General features: G+C 52.0%; 1 protein-coding gene across 1 annotated transcript in view; it reads right to left on the reverse strand.

Annotated features, from left to right (window-relative positions):
• Positions 1-262: 262 nt before the first annotated feature.
• The window catches only part of WDR25 (WD repeat domain 25), a 59706-nt gene continuing 38137 nt past the window's right edge, over positions 263-21831 (reverse strand). Inside the window, exons 5-7 of the mRNA XM_040333022.1 lie at positions 8412-8582; positions 7294-7434; positions 263-526 (exon numbers count right to left, since the gene is read on the reverse strand). Of these exons, the coding sequence (XP_040188956.1) occupies positions 305-526; positions 7294-7434; positions 8412-8582 (534 nt within the window). The 3' untranslated portion in view covers positions 263-304. The remainder of the gene's footprint in view (positions 527-7293; positions 7435-8411; positions 8583-21831) is intronic.

Here is a 21831-nt window from a genome sequence, read left to right on the forward strand (position 1 = left end):
GGGAGAAGAGAGATCTCTGGGACAGTAGATACACAATCCGTCCTCACTACAGGAAGGTGGCTTTGGTCGGACGTGGTCGTACAGCCAGGAGGGTCATACAGCCAGGGGGGCTCGTACAGCCAGGGGGGGTCGTACAGCCAGGGGGGGGGGTCGTACAGCCGGGGGGGGGTCGTACAGCAAGGGGGGGGTCGTACAGCCAGGGGGGGGTCGTACAGCCAGGGGGGGGGTCGTACAGCCAGGGGGGGTTGTACAGCCAGGGGGGGGTCGTACAGCCAGGGGGGGGGGGTCGGGGGTCACAATACGGCTACTGCCAGACTCGGATCTGTCCATCCCAGTGTGCCGTGGCCAGCAGGGAGGTGAGAACTGGGTGGCAGGAAACGCTGACGCACGCGGTGCCGTCACCAGGCAGCGATCTGATCATCTTGGAAGTGTGATAATTGTAGAAATACACGGAGCCGTCCGAACTTCCCGTGACAATAAGTGACCCATCGGGGGACACCTCACATCCCACAGAGAACCCCTCAACCTGGAAGAGGCAAGAACAGAAATTAGTGAGAGTATCATTCCCATCATACACCGCCCAACGTGGTCCAAATCAAACACCACCCAACGTGGTCCAAATCATACATCACCCAACGTGGTCCAAATCATACATCACCCAATGTGGTCCAAATCATACACCACCCAACGAGGTCCAAATCATACACCACCCAACGAGGTCCAAATCATACACCACCCAATGAGGTACAAATCATACACCACCCAACGAGGAAGAAATCATACACCACCCAACGTGGAAGAAATCATACACCACCCAACGTGGTCCAAATCATACACCACCCAACGTGGTCCAAATCATACACCACCCAACGAGGAAAAAATCATACACCACCCAACGAGGTCCAAATCATACACCACCCAACGAGGTACAAATCATACACCACCCAACGTGGTCCAAATCATACACCACCCAACGAGGTCCAAATCATATACCACCCAACGTGGAACAAATCATACACCACCCAACGAGGTACAAATCCAAATCATACACCACCCAACGAGGTACAAATCATACACCACCCAACGAGGAAGAAATCATACACCACCCAACGAGATACAAATCATACACCACCCAACGTAGTCCAAATCATACACCACCCAACGAGGAAGAAATCATAGACCACCCAACGAGGAAGAAATCATACACCACCCAACGTTGTACAAATCATACACCACCCAACGTGGAACAAATCATACACCACCCAATGAGGTACAAATCATACACCACCCAATGAGGTACAAATCATACACCACCCAACGAGGAAAAAATCATACACCACCCAACGTGGTCCAAATCATACACCACCCAACGAGGTCCAAATCATACACCACCAAACGTGGTCCAAATCATACACCACCAAACGTGGTCCAAATCATACACCACCAAACGTGGTCCAAATCATACACCACCCAATGAGGTACAAATCATACACCACCCAATGAGGTACAAATCCAAATCATACACCACCCAACGAGATACAAATCATACACCACCCAACGTAGAACAAATCATACACCACACAACGAGGAACAAATCATACACCACACAACGAGGAAGAAGTCATACACCACCCAATGTGGTACAAATCATACACCACCCAATGAGGTACAAATCCAAATCATACACCACCCAACGAGATACAAATCATACACCACCCAACGTAGAACAAATCATACACCACACAACGAGGAACAAATCATACACCACAGAACGAGGAAGAAGTCATACACCACCCAACGAGGAAGAAATCATACACCACCCAATGTGGTACAAATCATACACCACCCAATGAGGTACAAATCCAAATCATACACCACCAAACGAGGAACAAATCATACACCACCCAACGTAGAACAAATCATACACCACCCAACGAGGAAGAAATCATACACCACCCAACGAGGAAGAAATCATACACCACCCAACGTAGAACAAATCATACACCACCCAACGTGGAACAAATCATACACCACCCAACGAGGAAGAAGTCATACACCACCCAACGAGGAAGAAATCATACACCACCCAATGTGGTACAAATCATACACCACCCAATGAGGTACAAATCCAAATCATACACCACCCAACGAGGTACAAATCATACACCACCCAACGTAGAACAAATCATACACCACCCAACGTGGTACAAATCATACACCACACAACGTGGAACAAATCATACACCACACAACGTAGAACAAATCATACACCACCCAACGTGGAACAAATCATACACCACCCAACGTGGAACAAATCATACACCACCCAACAAGGAAGAAGTCATACACCACCCAACGAGGAAGAAATCATACACCACCCAACGTGGAACAAATCATACACCACCCAACGAGGAAGAAATCATACACCACCCAACGTGGAACAAATCATACACCACCCAACGAGGAATAAATCATACACCACCCAACGAGGTACAACTCATACACCACCCAACGTGGTACAAATCATATACCACACAACGAGGAACAAATCATACACCACCCAACGTGGAACAAATCATACACCACCCAACGAGGAAGAAATCATACACCACCCAACGAGGAAGAAATCATACACCACCCAACGTGGAACAAACCATACACCACCCAACGAGGAAGAAATCATACACCACCCAACGAGGAATAAATCATACACCACCCAACGAGGTACAAATCATACACCACCCAACGTGGAAGAAATCATACACCACCCAACGTGGTCCAAATCATACAACACCCAACGAGGTCCAAATCATACACCACCCAACGAGGTCCAAATCATACACCACCCAACGAGGTCCAAATCATACACCACCCAACGTGGTCCAAATCATACACCACCCAATGAGGTACAAATCCAAATCATACACCACCCAAAGAGGTCTAAATAATACACCACCCAACGAGATACAAATCATACACCACCCAAGAGGAAGAAATCATACACCACCCAACGTAGAACAAATCATACACCACCCAACGTGGAACAAATCATACACCACCCAAGGTGGTACAAATCATACACCACCCAACGAGGAAGAAATAATACACCACCCAACGTGGAACAAACCATACACCACCCGATGAGGAAGAAATCATACACCACCCAACGAGGAAGAAATCATACACCACCCAACGTGGTACAAATCATACACCACACAACGTGGAACAAATCATACACCACCCAACGTGGAACAAATCATACACCACCCAACGAGGAAGAAATCATACACCACCCAACGTGGAACAAATCATACACCACCCAACGTGGTCCAAATCATACACCACCCAACATGGTACAAATCATACACCACCCAACGAGGAAGAAATCATACACCACCCAACGTGGTACAAATCATACACCACACAACGTGGAACAAATCATACACCACCCAACGTGGAACAAATCATACACCACCCAACGAGGAAGAAATAATACACCACCCAACGAGGAAGAAATCATACACCACCCAACGTGGTACAAATCATACACCACCCAACGTGGAACAAATCATAGTAATGTTACTTTTCCATTTTAAGAGAGATCTCCGGAGACAGCACACTCCCATTGTATAACATCAGCATTGTAACACAATACAAACAATACTCATCACTAACAATCCAATATAAGATGACTGGAAGAATCTCCTTTCATGGTGTGAGCGCTGCCTGTCTGCTGGCCGTCTCTTCCCACAACTTCCTGAATTCCCAGCATGCTTTGCAGCCCCTCCTCCATTTCTAAGGACTACATTTCCCATGGTACCTTGCCGATTCCTGTACTGACTATACATTTCCCATGGTACCTTGCGGATTCCTGTACTGACTATGCCTCTAGAAGCTCCTCCCCTCAGAAGGCGGGCTCTGAAATGTGTGACACAGCAGTGCCTCCTCACAGGGCATAGTGACTCTGTGTCCCAGAATTCCAGGATGGAGATGTGTGGGGAGGAGGAGGCTGGAGATGATTGGAGGACAATGTGGGGATGAAGATCAGATTTTATAACGTGGGATATTTAACTAAAAAGACATGAATTTCCACTGCTCACTACTCTGCGATGTCCGATGGGTAGGAGGAATGGAGACGAGTAGCGCAGAGTCTGCAAACAAATTCAATATTTCTTCACTTCAATCCATCAAACCAAATATTCCCTCGTATTGGCGCCCCCATCAGAGGCGTCTCCCCACTGCTCTCCCTGGGAGAAGACAAAGAGCTGAACATGAATGATAGATGAGCGCTCCTGCCGATGGCGGTACAAAGTGCGGCTGATATGGGGGCGCTCTGTCTATATCCTCCAGGCGCTCATCTCATCTTCTGTCACATTTCAGGTGTGAAGTATAAACGATCGATTCTAATGGAGGAGACTCCTAGATCTCATCTATCCGGGATGGTGTCTGATCCGGGGGAGCAGAGCGACGCGTTTCACAAACTGCGAACCGGATTCCAACATATCCACATCCTCATATCTGTACCCCAGAATTGTATCCATTCCCTGTACCCCAAAACCGTATCCGATAAATTGTATCTATTGTAAGCCCCTCCCCCTCCACTGGAGCTGCACATTGTAGCGGCTGCTGAGACTGGGCGGTGGATCTCCGGGACTGGATGGTGCATCCCCAGGACTGGATGCTGCATCTCCGGGACTGGGTGGTGGATCTCCGGGACTGGATGGTGCATCTCCGGGACTGGATGGTGCATCCCCAGGACTGGATGCTGCATCTCCGGGACTGGGTGGTGGATCTCCGGGACTGGATGGTGCATCTCCGGGACTGGATGGTGCATCCCCAGGACTGGATGCTGCATCTCCGGGACTGGATGCTGCATCTCCGGGACTGGATGCTGCATCTCCGGGACTGGATGGTGCATCCCCGGGACTGGATGGTGCATCTCCGGGACTGGATGGTGCATCCCCGGGACTGGATGGTGCATCCCCGGGGACTGGATGGTGCATCTCGGGACTGGATGGTGCATCTCCGGGACTGTATGGTGCATCTCCGGGACTGGATGGTGCATCCCGGGACTGGATGGTGGATCTCCGGGACTGGATGGTGCATCTCCGGGACTGGATGGTGCATCTCCGGGACTGGATGGTGCATCTCCGGGACTGGATGGTGCATCCCCGGGACTGGATGGTGCATCCCCGGGACTGGATGGTGCATCTCCGGGACTGGATGGTGGATCTCCGGGACTGGATGGTGGATCTCCGGGACTGGATGGTGCATCTCCGGGACTGGATGGTGCATCTCCGGGACTGGATGGTGCATCCCCGGGACTGGATGGTGGATCTCCGGGACTGGATGGTGGATCTCCGGGACTGGATGGTGCATCTCCGGGACTGGATGGTGCATCTCCGGGACTGGATGGTGCATCTCCGGGACTGGATGGTGCATCTCCGGGACTGTATGGTGCATCTCCGGGACTGGATGGTGCATCTCCGGGACTGTATGGTGCATCTCCGGGACTGGATGGTGCATCCCCGGGACTGGATGGTGCATCTCCGGGACTGGATGGTGCATCTCCGGGACTGGATGGTGCATCTCTGGGACTGTATGGTGCATCTCCGGGACTGGATGGTGCATCTCTGGGACTGGATGGTGCATCCCCGGGACTGGATGGTGCATCTCCGTGACTGGATGGTGCATCTCTGGGACTGGATGGTGCATCTCCGGGACTGGATGGTGCATCCCCGGGACTGGATGGTGCATCTCCGGGACTGGATGGTGCATCTCCGGGACTGGATGGTTCATCTCCCGGACTGGATGATGCATCCCCGGGACTGGATGATGCATCCCCGGGACTGGATGGTGCATCTCTGGGACTGGATGGTGCATCTCCGGGACTGGATGGTGCATCTCCGGGACTGGATGGTGCATCTCTGGGACTGGATGGTGCATCTCCGAGACTGGATGGTGCATCCCCGGGACTGGATGGTGCATCTCCGGGACTGGATGGTGGATCGCCGGGACTGGATGGTGGATCTCCGGGACTGGATGGTGGATCGCCGGGACTGGATGGTGGATCTCCGGGACTGGATGGTGGATCTCCGGGACTGGATGGTGCATCCCCGGGACTGGATGGTGGATCTCCGGGACTGGATGGTGCATCCCCGGGACTGGATGGTGCATCTCCGGGACTGGATGGTGCATCCCCGGGACTGGATGGTGCATCTCCGGGACTGGATGCTGCATCTCCGGGACTGGATGGTGCATCCCCGGGACTGGATGGTGCATCCCCGGGACTGGATGGTGCATCCCCGGGACTGGATGGTGCATCCCCGGGACTGGATGGTGCATTCCCGGGACTGGATGGTGCATTCCCGGGACTGGATGGTGCATCTCCGGGACTGGATGGTGGATCTCCGGGACTGGATGGTGGATCTCCGGGACTGGATGGTGCATCCCCGGGACTGGATGGTGCATCTCTGGGACTGTATGGTGCATCTCTGGGACTGTATGGTGCATCTCCGGGACTGGATGGTGCATCTCCGGGACTGGATGGTGCATCTCCGGGACTGGGTGGTGGATCTCCGGGACTGGATGGTGGATCTCCGGGACTGGATGGTGCATCTCTGGGACTGGATGGTGCATCTCCGAGACTGGATGGTGCATCCCCGGGACTGGATGGTGCATCTCCGGGACTGGATGGTGCATCTCCGGGACTGGATGGTTCATCTCCGGGACTGGATGGTTCATCCCCGGGACTGGATGGTGCATCTCCCGGACTGGATGATGCATCCCCGGGACTGGATGGTGCATCCCCGGGACTGGATGGTGCATCCCCGGGACTGGATGGTGCATCTCCGGGACTGGATGGTGCATCCCCGGGACTGGATGGTGCATCTTCGGGACTGAATGGTGCATCTCCAGGACTGGATGGTGCATCCCCGGGACTGGATGGTGCATCTCCGGGACTGGATGGTGCATCCCCGGGACTGGATGGTGCATCTTCGGGACTGAATGGTGCATCTCCAGGACTGGATGGTGCATCCCCAGGACTGGATGGTGGATCTCCAGGACTGGGTTGTAGATTTGGGTGGAATGTGGACCGGTATGGAATTCACCTTCCCTGATTGAGACATAACTCCCCCTACCGGGACATATTCACTGGAGGGATCACCAGGCTGATCCCCATCACCCCCCCCCCCAGATGCCACAACCCACCTTTGTCGTAAACTGACCCCCCCCCCCTCCGGACCCCCAATATCCCGGCCTCCCTATGGTCCTATACTGATGGAGTGTTACCTTGTGTCCTTCATATCTCCTCCTCTTGTTCATCTTGTAGGGGGGCTGGGCGGAGAATAAAGCGATGTAGTTCCCGTTGGTCTGTGCGATAAAAACGCTCTCCTGGGGGTGCAGGGCGAGGCTGGGACAGGTGTACCGCTCCTGAAATACCCGAGAGATAATCTTACCGCACAATGCCACATTATTCATCCATCCATCCATATCGCCATCCATATCTCCATCCACCCATCCTTCCAGCTACCCTCCCTCCATTGATATCCTCCTTCTCCATCTATATCACTTGATCTCCATCCACCACTCCTCTCCTCATCTCTCCCTCCACTGATCCATTCATATCTCTACATCCATTCATTCTTCTCTCTATCCTCACCCATCCCCCTACATCTCTCCACAGCTTCACCCACCCTCCATCCCTAACTCCTCTTCCTCCATTCATTTCACTCATTCTCTTATACCCCCCCCCCAGGACTGATTCATATACCCCACAATTATTTATATGTAAACACAACAATTACAACTTTATTTGTACAAAACCACATTACACACATAACACAGGGCTCGACAAAATCTGGGTGCCCGGTCGCAATTGCGACAAGAAATTGTGACCTGGCGCCTGGGGAAGCAGAAGGCCGCGGCCTCAATTACCGGCCGGCACGATCACGCCGGTAATTGAGGCCACGGCTTTGCGGCCTTCACAGAAGGAAGCTTAGGCCTGCAGAAGGCCGCAAAGCCGCGGCCTCAATTACCGGCGTGGGTCGGCCGGTAATTGAGGCCGCGGCTTTGCGGCCTTCTGCAGGCCTAAGCTTCCTTCTGTGATTTGGCGCCATCTTATGGTGGCCGTTGGCATTACAAGTAGTTACATCACAAGTAGCAGAACAACAGTTCTAATGTGTTTTTCACTCTTTTCACAGCCATCTCCTTCCCTCTAATTAGAACCCCCAAACATTATATATATTTTTTATTCTAACGCCCTAGAGAATAAAATGGCGGTCGTTGCAATACTTTCTGTCACACCGTATTTGCGCAGCGGTCCTACCCCCTCCCCCCTCATATGTCACTGACAGGTTGTTATAAACATAATATAATAAAAGCTTGTAATTACAACATACAAAACTTACATGGAATATCTGATTGGATATTTTGGCGGCTGTGCCGAAGTCCCAAGCAATAATGGTGCGGTCGGCGGAATCTCGGCTCACGCAGTCTGTTGTGCTCACAAATTCCTTCCCCCCGGGGAGGAAGAGGACAGCGAAGTGATGCTGCACTGAAGCTTTATACACATGGATCACCTGAAAGATGAAGATTTCATTATGAGCTGCTGTTCAAATACCCCGAGATTTATACCCCGTATTGCCTTCCAATTCATGGTGATCAGTAGGGATGAGGGCAGGACTCTGTGCAGGACACTGGAGTTCCTCCACACCAAACTGGTCACACCATGTCTTTACGGAGCCGGCTTTGTACACAGAGGGGGGGGGGGAAAGGGTCTTCACCAAACTGTCACCACAAGGCTGGAAGATCACAATTGTCTGCAATGTGTTTGTATGATGGAGGATCACCGGGACCCCTCACTGGAGACCCCTGAACTTCTTATTATGGAGGGGGGGGGGGGGTTCACAGACTTTGGCCATGTGGTGTTTGCTTATAGTTAGGTGACCCCATTATCATTACTAGGAGAGTATTAGTCACAAGTTTTCAAGGACAGGATTGATAGCAGATTAAAAGACCTGGCTTATTTTCAATGTTCCAATTATCCCCAAGGTGATTGGTAGGTATGAGGACGGGTGATCGGTAGGGGTGAGGTCGGGTGATCGTAGGGGTGAGGTCGGGTGATCAGTAGGGGTGAGGTCGGGTGATCAGTAGGGGTGAGGTCAGGTGATCAGTAGGGGTGAGGTCGGGTGATCAGTAGGGGTGAGGTCAGGTGATCAGTAATCAGTAGGGGTGAGGTCGGGTGATCAGTAGGGGTGAGGTCGGGTGATCAGTAGGGGTAAGGTCGGGTGATCGGTAGGGGTGAGGTCGGGTGATCGGTAGGGGTGAGGTCAGGTGATCAGTAGGGGTGAGGTCGGATGATCAGTAGGGGTGAGGTCGGGTGAGGTCGGGTGATCAGTAGGGGTGAGGTCAGGTGATCGGTAGGGTGATCAGTAGGGGTGAGGTCGGGTGATCGGTAGGGGTGAGGTCGGGTGATCAGTAGGGGTGAGGTCGGGTGATCGGTAGGGGTGAGGTCGGGTGATCGGTAGGGGTGAGGTTGGGTGAACGGTAGGGGTGAGGTCGCGTGATCGGTAGGGATGAGGTTGGGTGATCAGTAGGGGTGAGGTTGGGTGATCGGTAGGGGTGAAGTCAGGTGATCAGTAGGGGTGAGGTCGGGTGATCGGTAGGGGTGAGGTCGGGTGATCAGTAAGGGTGAGGTCGGGTGATCGGTAGGCGTGAGGTCGGGTGATCAGTAAGGGTGAGGTCGGGTGATCAGTAGGCGTGGGGTCGGGTGATCAGTAGGGGGTGAGGTTGGGTGATCGGTAGGGATGAGGTCGGGTGATCAGTAGGGGTGAGGTCGGGTGATCAGTAGGGGTGAGGTCGGGTGATCAGTAGGGGTGAGGTCGGGTGATCAGTAGGGGTGAGGTTGGGTGAGGTCAGGTGATCAGTAGAGATGAGGTCAGGTGATCAGTAGGGGTGAGGTCGGGTGATCAGTAGGGGTGAGGTCGGGTGATCTGTAGGGGTGAGGTCGGGTGATCAGTAGGGGTGAGGTCGGGTGATCAGTAGGGGTGAGGTCGGGTGATCAGTAGGGGTGAGGTCGGGTGATCGGTAGGGATGAGGTCGGGTGATCAGTAGGGGTGAGGTCGGGTGATCGGTAGGGGTGAGGTCGGGTGATTAGTAGGCGTGAGGTCGGGTGATCGGTAGGGATGAGGTCGGGTGATCAGTAGGGGTGAGGTCGGGTGATTAGTAGGGGTGAGGTCGGGTGATCATTAGGGGTGAGGTCGGGTGATCGGTAGGGGTGAGGTCGGGTGATCGGTAGGGGTGAGGTCAGGGCTATTCACCAAACTGGTCACACTATGTCTTTATGGAGCCGGCCTTGTTGTCGGGGTAAGGAGGGGGGGGGGGTTTTAGGGGGGCAGTCATGGTGGAAAAGAAAAGGGTCAAACTGTCATCACAAGGTTGGATGAGCACAACTGTCTACATGATGGAGGATCACCAGGATCTTCACTGGAGACCCCTGAACTCGGCCCGGGGGGGGGGGGTTCACATACATTTGGCCCCATCATACACAGTTATCACATTTCGCAGTTTCTGCTTCCTCAGCAGAGATGAAGAGAAATGACTTGAGTTCCGGTGTGAGAACCGTCCACTCCGAACATCCGACCCGCAATAAATGGATGACACTAATAAGCGAGCGATCGTCTGCCTTTCGGGGGGCCATTACCGCTCATCGCTCTCCTCCACAGCCAATTAAATGCTACGATATTCCCGGGAGTGACAGTTGGACTTCTGTCTAGGAAGGCAATAAAAGGAGCGGGAGAAAACTACAACAGTGTGCCGGCCGGGACTGCGATCGACCTTCTCCATCGTCATCACCTGTCTGGCGCCCGACGCGTTTCACAATGACTGGCCTGAGACCGAGCAGCCAGATCAGCCAATAGGAAACAAAGAGCAACTCATTGTACCGAGGCCAATGTGATCGGCTCTCTCACCTGACATGTTGAGTTCCGAATCAAACAAACCGAGAATAGTCTTTACATCGATCCCAGGAGACATAAGAGGTCTATGGGGAGCTGAAACAAGGGGTTTCCCAACCTCTCCAAGGGGTCCCGAGATCCACAGGCCCTCCCGTCACATAGAGACCAACACAAAGTGACACATAATTGTGAAGTGGAAGGAAAATTATACAAATAAATCTGTGAAAAGTTTTGGGGGGAGGGGCATTTGTATTCAGCCCCCTTTCCTCTGATAACTAAAATCTAGAGGAACCAATTGCCTTGAGAAGTCTCCTAATTAGTAAATAGAATCCACCTGTGTGTCATGTAATCTCAGTATAAATACAGCTGTCCTGTGAAGCCCTCAGAGGTTTGTTAGAGAACCTTAGTGAACAAACAGCATCATGAAGGCCGAGGAACACACCAGACAGGTCAGGGATAAAGTTGTGGAGAAGTATAAAGCAGGGTTAGGTTATAAAAAAATCTCCCAAGCTTTGAAGATCTCACGGAGCTTCTGTTCAATCCATCATCGGAAAATGGAAAGAGTATGGCACAACTGCAAACCTAAACCCCCCCCCCCCCCTCCATTCTCTGTAATAGAGGAGGTATTATACCCCCCTCTCCGGTGTCCTGTGTCTCCTACCTCCCCTCCATTTCCTGTAATAGAAGAGATATTATACCCCCCCTCTCCGGTGTCCTGTGTCTCCTACCCCCCTCCATTCTCTGTAATAGAAGAGGTATTATACCCCCCTCCATCCGGTGTCCTGTGTCTCCTAACTCCTCTCCATTCTCTGTAATAGAAGAGGTATTATACCCCCCTCTCCGGTGTCTTGTGTCTCCTACCTCCCCTCCATTCTCTGTAATAGAAGAGGTATTATACCCCTCTCTCCGGTGTCCTGTGTCTCCTACCTCCCCTCCATTCCCTGTAATAGAAGAGGTATTATACCCCCCTCTCCGGTGTCCTGTGTCTCCTACCTCCCCTCCATTCCCTGTAATAGAAGAGGTATTATAACCCCCCTCAGGTGTCCTGTGTCTCCTACCTCCCCTCCATTTTCTGTAATAGAAGAGGTATTATACCCCCCTCTCCGGTGTCCCGTGTTTCCTACCCCCCTCCATTCTCTGTAATAGAAGAGGTATTATACCCCCCTCTCCGGTGTCCCGTGTTTCCTACCCCCCTCCATTCTCTGTAATAGAAGAGGTATTATACCCCCCTCTCTGGTGTCCTGTGTCTCCTACCCCCCCCCTCCATTCTCTGTAATAGAAGAGATATTATACCCCCCCTCTCCGGTCTCCTGTGTCTCCTACCTCCCCTCCATTTTCTGTAATAGAAGAGGTATTATACCCCCCTCTCCGGTGTCCCGTGTTTCCTACCCCCCTCCATTCTCTGTAATAGAAGAGGTATTATACCCCCCCTCTCCGGTGTCCTGTGTCTCCTACCTCCTCTCCATTCTCTGTAATAGAAAAGGTATTATACCCCCCCTCTCCGGTGTCCTGTGTCTCCTACCTCCCCTCCATTCTCTGTAATAGAAGAGGTATTATACCCCCCTCTCTGGTGTCCCGTGTCTCCTACCTCCCCACCATTCTCTGTAATAGAAGAGGTATTATACCCCCTCTCCGGTGTCCTGTGTCTCCTACCTCCCCTCCGTTTCCTGTAATAGAAGAAGTATTATACCCCCCTCTCTGGTATCCCGTGTCTCCTGCCCACGTACAGTCTGCCCAATAGGTTGATGATCATTAAAGATAAGGAGATCTTAGTGTACTCATGGGGCTCATTCAGATTTCGAGGGGCACAAGATCAGACACAATCCTTTGTAGAGTGTTGGGGTGCCGATGATGAAGACATTGTCCTGTGTGATCCGGACCCTCCGATCGACATCCGAAGGTTTATCCCGCTCTTCTCTCTCTCTGGTTAGACAATCTGTCCCCCGTGTCCTATTTACAGTAACAAGCCGAGTCCTTTCATTTGGAGATCCGGCAAGGCCAGCGCTCGCCGGCGGAGCTATAATTAGACGCAGAACAATTGCTCTGGAAGTCGCTTCGTGTCAACAAATAATGAAAACCGGTCGTCTATTGATCCGGCAGTAATTGGAGGTCATCGCTTCTGTCTACCAGCACAGAGACGTCGCTTTACAATCGCAGGGCTCATGAAGGTCACAAGTCACGGCTGCCATGATTTTCCATCTCCATCTAGAATTTCACGGATCATCACCCACCCATCGCTTAGAAACCGGTGCGGAAAAACTTCCGGCACACCGCGCCTGAACAACTTGCCTTCCTCAAGGGCGGACAATGCAAAAATACCATCCAAGAAGACCGGCGCCAAAGGCTCCCAAAGCTAGAGCCGCCGATTCCGACTTATGAGACCGGCGACCCCGAAATTCAGGTGTGACAAGTATGGCGGATAGACGGCCTCTTCCTGCGTCATGGGAGACGGCGCAGTCATGCTGCGCTTGTTTTACTCCCAGCGGCCGTTCAGCAAGAATGCAGATTGCATTGTCTGATGTATGACATTCAATGATTAGAAAAAAAAGATCATAATAAACAATTTCTATTAATCTGCTAAATAATAAATTGTATGTCTGAATTTTGGATATAGAGGCCCAGATTCACAGAGAGCAAGGCGCACATTACGCCGCCGTAGAGTAACCGCGGTACGCTACGCCAACGCAGCGCGGAGAGGCAAGCATTGCATTCAGCAAGCCAGTGCTCCCAACGCTGCGCCAGCGTGGCGTGGGATTCAAAGGCGCACGTCGGCGTAGGTGGAAGTGGGCGTGAACCCATGCAAATGATGGGCCGAGCGCCAGACAGGTACGTATCACGAAATGACGTGGACGCATGCCCAGCACCCCCCTGCGCCTGCTCACAACCACGCCGGCACAACTGCCTAAACTACGCCGGATCACTGCGTACGCCGTGAACATAACGTACGCCCAGTCAGACACACGTCCAACGCGCAATACGCCGGCTTGTGTTCCCTGGTGCAGACCTGAACATGTCTGTTGCCGGGTTGCACCTCCTTTATGGGGAATAGCTTTACGCCGGACGTACAACTTACGCGCACCTCGCGTAGCATGCGCCGGGCGCATGCACGTTCGTGAATTGGCGTATTTCCCTCATTTGCATGTTTGAATGGATAATCAATGGGAGCGGCACCATGCTCCCAGCCTAAATGTGCGCCCAGCCTACACTGGCGTAAGCAAGCTACGTCGGCGGGGTGTAGCCTGTTTTTAGGCGCATGTTGGTTTGTGGGTCTGCCGCACACATACGCCGGCGCACATTTGCACTTACGTCGGCATAACGTGTTATACTTCGGCGTAAGTGCTTTGTGAATCTGGGCCAGAGTGGGGAACCATTAGAACCCCTGTCGAGTTTTTACAACCCGGTGTCAGCCTCCTGCAGTTCCTGTACAGAAGAGCTTAGACTGGGGAGCAGTACAACGAGCCAATCAGTGCTGACAAGAAGCATGCTGATAGGAGAAGAAATCAGAATGACAAAAAAAATGAGCTCATCACTGTGCTGTTTCTCCTCTCACTGTCCAGTCACAGGCTGGGGGGGGGTTGGGGTTTCGGGATGACCTGGGCTCAGAGGCAGTGGGTTGAATGGTGCTGGCCATCAGACTGAGGACATTTTGGGCCAGATTCACAGTCAGCGGCGTAAATGTAGGCGGGCGTAGCGTATCGTAGTTACGCTACGCCGCCGCAACTTAGAGAGGCAAGTGCTGTATTCACAAAGCACTTGCGTCTAAAGTTACGGCGGCGTAGCGTAAATGTGCCGGCATAAGCGCGCCTAAATCAAATGAGGAACAGGGGGGCGTGTTTTATGTAAACTAATCATGACCCCACGTAAATTACGCTTTTTTCGAACGGCGGATGCGCGCGCATGCTCAGTATCACGTTGAATTTTCAAATTAAATTACGCCCGCTCAATGCTTAGTCGACGTGAACGTAACCTACGCACAGCCCTATTGACGGACGACTTACGCAAACGACGTAAAACACGACGCTGTTCCGACGTCCATACCTAACATAACTTACCCCTGCTTTATGAGGGGTAACTTTACGCCGGCGTATGTCTTACGTAAATAATGTATCTTGCTACGCCGGGCGCACGTACGTTCGTGAATCGGCGTATATAGCTCATTAGCATATTCGATGCGGAAATCTACGGAAGCGCCACCTAGCGGCCAGCGTAAATATGCACCCTAAGATACGACGGTGTAAGAGACTTACGCCGCTCGTATTTTAGCAGAATTTATGCGCAACTGATTCTAAGAATCAGCCGCATAGATACGACGGCTCTCATTCGGACTTACGACGGCGTACGTGGCGCTACGCGGTCGTAAGTCCTTTGAGAATCTGGGCCTTTATTTTATAAATCTCTTTATTTATTTTCCAATAATCAGACTGAGGACATCTAGTGGCAGAAAATAATTACTGCGGGGGGGACATCTGTGGATTGGAGGTGAATTTTGCAGCAAAGGCATTTTTATTATGGATTATATATTGAAATCTTGTAGTTTGCAGCTGGAGTTCTGCTTTAAGATTTCTCCCCGTTTCCAGTTGGGACGAAAGTAATAGAAAATCTCGCCAGTACGGATACAGTGAAGGCGCTAAAAGGGGGGAGGGGGTGTTAAAACTTTTGTCATAGGCCGGTGACAACCACACCCCTCATTCCATTTACAGGTGTCACCGGGACAGGAAGCGAGGGAAAATCTCCCCGATAGTGTCAGGGACAGAAGCGTTCCCTCCCCCGCACTCTATCCGATTGTTTCGGAAGGGTTTTGATTGAACAATAAAAAGTTCCATGTTTTGGCGTTTCGTGTCGCAGGCGGGCGGCGCGCCCCCGACTTCCCGTCACGGTAAATTACCTCTCTGCACCTTATTTGGTGGATTTTAATGGCAAATGTAATTACTGCAGCAGATGGAAGAGCTTGAAATAATGAGGTCAAACAAACGAAGGCTGGGGGGGGGAGGGGGGGTGACCGGGGGCTCCGACTAGAAACAATTACCTCCCGCCATTTACCCCCGGCTGAATATTACTCGCTAACCGCCCCTAATGTGCACAAATGGTTGCTATGGAAACTAAGGATTTGGTACTTGGCTTAGTAAACCATTATCCTGTTATTGCCGCTTAGATTCCCCGTATTGTATGATAAAGTGTTGACGAGCCGCTCTGCCTCCTTCCTCCCCACTAATGCGCAGCGCACAGCTCCGTACAATGAGTTCCTATGGAGAGGGGTTACCGCAGAGCGCGCCCCCCCCAACAACCAAAACATTCATTATTACCTTCTGGGCCCAGAATACAAAAAACGTCCCTGAGGACCGGACACAGTCCTTGTATACAGGGACTCAAAGGCCCAGATTCTCAAAGGGCTTACGACGGCGCAACGCAACGTGCGCCGTCGTAAGTCCTAATCTGGGCCGTCGTATCTATGCGCCTGATTCTTAGAATCAGTTACGCATAGATATCCATTAGATCCGACAGGCGTAAGGCTCTTACGCTGTCGGATCTTAAATGCAATTTTTTTTTTCGCCGCTAGGTGTCGCCTCCGTCGCTTTTCCCCATCGAGTATGCAAATTAGCAAAATACGCGAATTCCCGAACGTACGCGCAGTCGACGCAGTGAAGATACAACGTTTGCGTTAGATTTGCGACGCGTAAAGTTGCCCCTGCTATATGAGGGGCAACCAATGTTAAGTATGGTCGTCGTTCCCGCCTCGAAATTAAAAAATGTACGTCGTTTGCGTAAGTCGCCCGTGAATGGGGCTGGACGCCATTTACGTTCACGTCGAAACCAATGACGTCCTTGCGACGTCATTTAGCGCAATGCACGTCGGGAAATTTTAGGGACGGCGCATGCGCAGTACGTTCGGCGCGGGAACGCGCCTAATTTAAATGCTCCACGCCCCCTACCCGGATCATTTGAATTGGGCGGGCTTGCGCCGGGGGATTTACGCTACGCCGCCGCAACTTTACAGGCGAGTGCTTTGTGAATCAAGCACTTGCCCGTAAATGAGATACGTTACGCCACCGCAGAGATGCGGCGATCTACGAGAATCTGCCCCAAAGTATATATATATATATATATACACACACAGCACTGTGCAAAAGTCTTAGGCAGGTGTGATTTTGTAGAGAAGGAATGCTTTCAGACATCGAAGTGTTAATATTTTTTATTAATGAAGGAAATGGAAAGTCAATTAAGAGAAATCCAATCAATATTTGGGGTGACCCCCTCCCCCCCCCCTTCTTCTAGGCAGACCGTAGACGTCGCATACGAGTTCCTCCAACCCCGTCCTCCACACATTACGATTCGTCAGAGATCCTTCAATCCTCGCACTGCTCCATTTTCCTGCTTAGAACAACTTCAGGAACAACATGTTCACTCCCTGCCTAACATATCCCGCCCACTTTCAGGTGTCATTGTAACCAGATGATCCATGTTATCCCCCCGTCCTGTCAGTGGTCACAATGTTCTGTCTCATCGCAATGTTGCCGCATTGAGCGGACAATGGGCGGGGCCACGTTATTGTAAGATCTTGGGTGAAAACCTTCTTCCCTCAGCCAGAACACTGAAGATGGGTCATGGACGGGTCTTCCGGCATGACAATGACCCAAAACATACCGCCAAGACAACAAAATCCGGGCGTGACTGGAATTAGCGACCTGGCACCCGGGGAAGATTAGGCCTGCAGAAGGCCGCAAAGCCGCGGCCTTAATTACCGGCCGGCGCGGCCTGACGCGATCGCGCGGTGGGGGCGCACGGAGACACAGGATACCCCATCCTGCGTCTCCGTGCGCCCCCACCTCCCGCGCCGGCAGGTAATTGAGGCCGCGGCCTTCTGCAGGCCTAAGCTTCCTTCTGTGATCTGGCGCCATGTTGTGGTGGCCGTTGGCATGACAAGTAAACCAGCAATTCTAAATGGAGCTTCCCCAGTGTTTTCACTGCCATCTTTTTCCCTCTAATCAGAGCCTCCAAACATTATACCGTATTTATCGGGGTAAAGCGCGCACCGCCGTATAGCGCGCACCCCCAACTTAGAAGGGAAGTTTCAGGAAAAAAAGAAAATACTTACAGTTTGAATGCCCCTCGTCGGTGTCTTGCCCGGCGTCCGTCTGCGGCCTTGGTGGTGTCCTCCCCGCTTCTCCCGAGCCGTTTCTGAGCCCATCCCCGCTTCCCGCACTGTGCAGTACACTCGGGCACGCTCGGCTCCTCTCACATAAAGGCTAGGAGGCGGCACAGGAGCCGAGCCTGATCGCCGCCATTAGTAGTAAAAAAAAAAAATAATAATAAAAATGCAATAAAACTATCCCCTATTTTGTAAACGCTATAAATTTTGTGCAAACCAATCGATAAACGCTTATTGCGATACCAAAAATAGGTAGAAAAATACGTATCGGCCTAAACTGAGGAAAAAAATATATATTTTCATATATTTTTGGGGGATATTTATTATAGCAAAAAGTAAAAAATATTGAATTTTTTTCAAAATTGTCGCTATATTTTTGTTTATAGCGCAAAAAATAAAAACCGCAGATGTGATCAAATACCACCAAAAGAAAGCTCTATTTGTGGGGAAAAAAAAGGACGCCAATTTTGTTTTTGGAGCCACGTCGCACGACCGCGCAATTGTCTGTTAAAGCGACGCAGTGCCCAATCGCAAAAACTGGCCGGGTCCTTTAGCTGCCTAAAGGTCCGGGTCTTAAGTGGTTAACCATACGAAAAATTTAAAAAACAGGTTCTATTTTTTTTCACCGATGGGAAAAAAACTAATGGGGCCCACACACGATCGGTTCGTCCGATGAAAACGGTCCGTTTTCAGACAAACTGATCGTGTGTACAGGGCATTAAAGGAGATTCTGTGCCACAATGTGACCGGGTACAAGAAAAGGCCCCAGACCAATTAATACCACCCCCCCCCCCCCGGCTAAAATACTTAATGCTTCTGGGCATGGGGGAGCATGCAATCCCCTCCCATGTGCTCGGGTCAGGACAGGAAGTGATTTGAATCTCTCTAACAGGGACACAAACCAAAAAAAAAAATCACTTAGATGAGCGGGGGAGGGATAGATCAGGTCCTGGTGACAACCTTAGGACAGGAAGTGCGGGAAAATCCCCCCAAATGAGACAGAAATACAGATTTGATCTTCATTGCTTTTATTCCTGTGTGTAGGGAAGAGACGAGCTCCCATCCTCCGCTCATCGATCGGGATTCGCGCACTTTCACAATAAATGAAGTATTACAATGAAGGACCGTCCTGATCGATGACGGCATTCTCCATGTCACATCAGTGGCTGAGCTCTCGGGAAGATCGATAGGAGCGCACAGGGAAAATCCATACGATATAAGACGATGTGCGCCGGAGGCGGGGGGCGGGATTCCCAGCCGTGTCTGCAGGGTTGGGTACTTAGAGAGGAGCCGAGATCCGGAAAGGCTGAGGACCCATGAAATCTGCTGCATCCAGATGTACCCCAAATCACCCCGTCTTTATAAAAACCTACTTCCAGCTGACCTTCCAGGAGAAGGCCCCTCCTCCATTACACATCACTTACTGTTGGTGTAAAATGAAGGCAGATTTACACCTCCTCCCCCCCTGACCTTCCACATTGGGGGGTGTGAGGTCCAGGAAGATTTCTGAAGAGCCGGTAAAGCCTTCAGTCCATTGGAAGAATCTCTTCCCACCGGATGTGGTCTGCTCTGTATTCCCCGGGATCCCCCCTGAAGGAATGTGACGTCATCAGGGTCGGTGCTACCACTAGGCAAACTAGGCAGCTCCCTAGGGGGCACTGCTGCCTAGGGCCCCCCGGCCACTGGACTTCCTACTCTCTTTAGCAAGCAACTATGTCTCATCATCAGCAGGCAGCTGCTGCTCCGTTCGTATAAAGTGTCAGAGGCACAGCGGCGGCGGAGGACTGTGTCCCGACCTCCAAATGAAAAGCAAACATTCATTGATGGGCGCTGGTGAGGCAGCATTTGATGGGCGCTGGTGAGGCTGCATTTGATGGGCGCTGGTGAGGCTGCATTTGATGGGCGCTGGTGAGGCTGCATTTGATGGGCGCTGGTGAGGCTGCATTTGATGGGCGCTGGTGAGGCTGCATTTGATGGGCGCTGGTGAGGCAGCATTTGATGGGCGCTGGTGAGGCTGCATTTGATGGGCGCTGGTGAGGCTGCATTTGATGGGCGCTGGTGAGGCTGCATTTGATGGGCGCAGGTGAGGCTGCATTTGATGGGCGCTGGTGAGGCTGCATTTGATGGGCGCTGGTGAGGCTGCATTTGAAGGGCGCTGGTGACGCTGCATTTGATGGGCACTGGTGAGGCTGCATTTGATGGGCGCCGGTGACGCTGCATTTGATGAGCGCTGGTGAGGCTGCATTTGATGGGCGCTGGTGAGGCTGCATTTGATGGGCGCAGGTGAGGCTGCATTTGATGGGCGCTGGTGAGGCTGCATTTGATGGGCGCTGGTGAGGCTGCATTTGATGGGCGCTGGTGAGGCAGCATTTGATGGACACTGGTGAGGCAGCATTTGATGGGCGCTGGTGACGCTGCATTTGATGGGCGCTGGTGACGCTGCATTTGATGGGCGCTGGTGAGGCTGCATTTGATGGGCGCTGGTGAGGCTGCATTTGATGGGCGCTGGTGACGCTGCATTTGATGGGCGCTGGTGAGGCTGCATTTCATGGGCGCTGGTGAGGCTGCATTTGATGGGCGCTGGTGACGCTGCATTTGATGGGCGCTGGTGAGGCTGCATTTCATGGGCGCTGGTGACGCTGCATTTGATGGGCGCTGGTGAGGCTGCATTTGATGGGCGCTGGTGAGGCTGCATTTGATGGGCGCTGGTGGGGCTGCATTTGATGGGTACCGGTGAGGCTGCATTTGATGGGCACCGGTGAGGCAGCATTTGATGGGCACTGGTGAGGCAGAATTTGATGGGCACTGGTGAGGCAGCATTTGATGGGTACTGGTGAGGCTGCATACATGGGCAGGGCAAAGGGGGTGTAGTCAGGGGTGGAGCCAAAGGGGGCGGCAAAATTAGGTTTCGCCTAGGGTGTCAAAAATCCTTGCACCAGCCCTGGATGTCATCAGCATCCAGCATAAATGGACTCCCCCCTGACGATGCCTTCATCTGCTTTTCTCTCCAGAAGGAGAGCACCATCTTTGTTCGGGCATCATCCCGGGTCGCCTGCTTCCTGCAGTCATAACTTCAGATCCAATTACTTATTTTGGGTCATTAACCGCTTGAGGACCGCCGCACGACGATATACGTCGACAAAATGGCACGGCTGGGCACAAAGGCGTACATGTACTTCCCCTTTAAGATCCCAGCCGTGGGTCGTGAGCACGCCACCGCCGGCGCGCTCGCGACCCGGTCCTCTTCTCCGTGACCGTCCCCGCGGGAACAGCGGACCCGATCGCCGCCGGTGTCTCGCGATCGGGTCACAGAGAGGAAGAACGGGGAGAGGTAAGTGTAAACAAACCTCTCCATGTGCTTCCTAGTGAGCCTGTCACCGATCGTCTGTTCCCTGTGTTAGGGAACGATGATCAGTGATGTCACACGCCCAGCTACGCCCCCCCCCCCCCACAGTAAGAATCACTCCCTTAGGGCACACTTAACCCCTACAGCTCCACCTAGTGGTTAACCCCTTCACTGCCAGTGTCATTTTCACAGTAATCAGTGCATTTTTATAGCACTTTTCGCTGTAAATATTACAATGGTTCCAAAATAGTGGCAAAAGTGTCCGATGTGTCCGCCATAATGTCGCAGTCACGATAATAATTGCTGATCTCTGCCATTACTAGAAAAAAAATAATATTAATAAAAATGCCATAAAACTATCCCCTATTTGGTAGACGTGA

Source organism: Rana temporaria, chromosome 13 (assembly GCF_905171775.1).
Source record: "Rana temporaria chromosome 13, aRanTem1.1, whole genome shotgun sequence".
Taxonomy (NCBI): domain Eukaryota; kingdom Metazoa; phylum Chordata; class Amphibia; order Anura; family Ranidae; genus Rana; species Rana temporaria.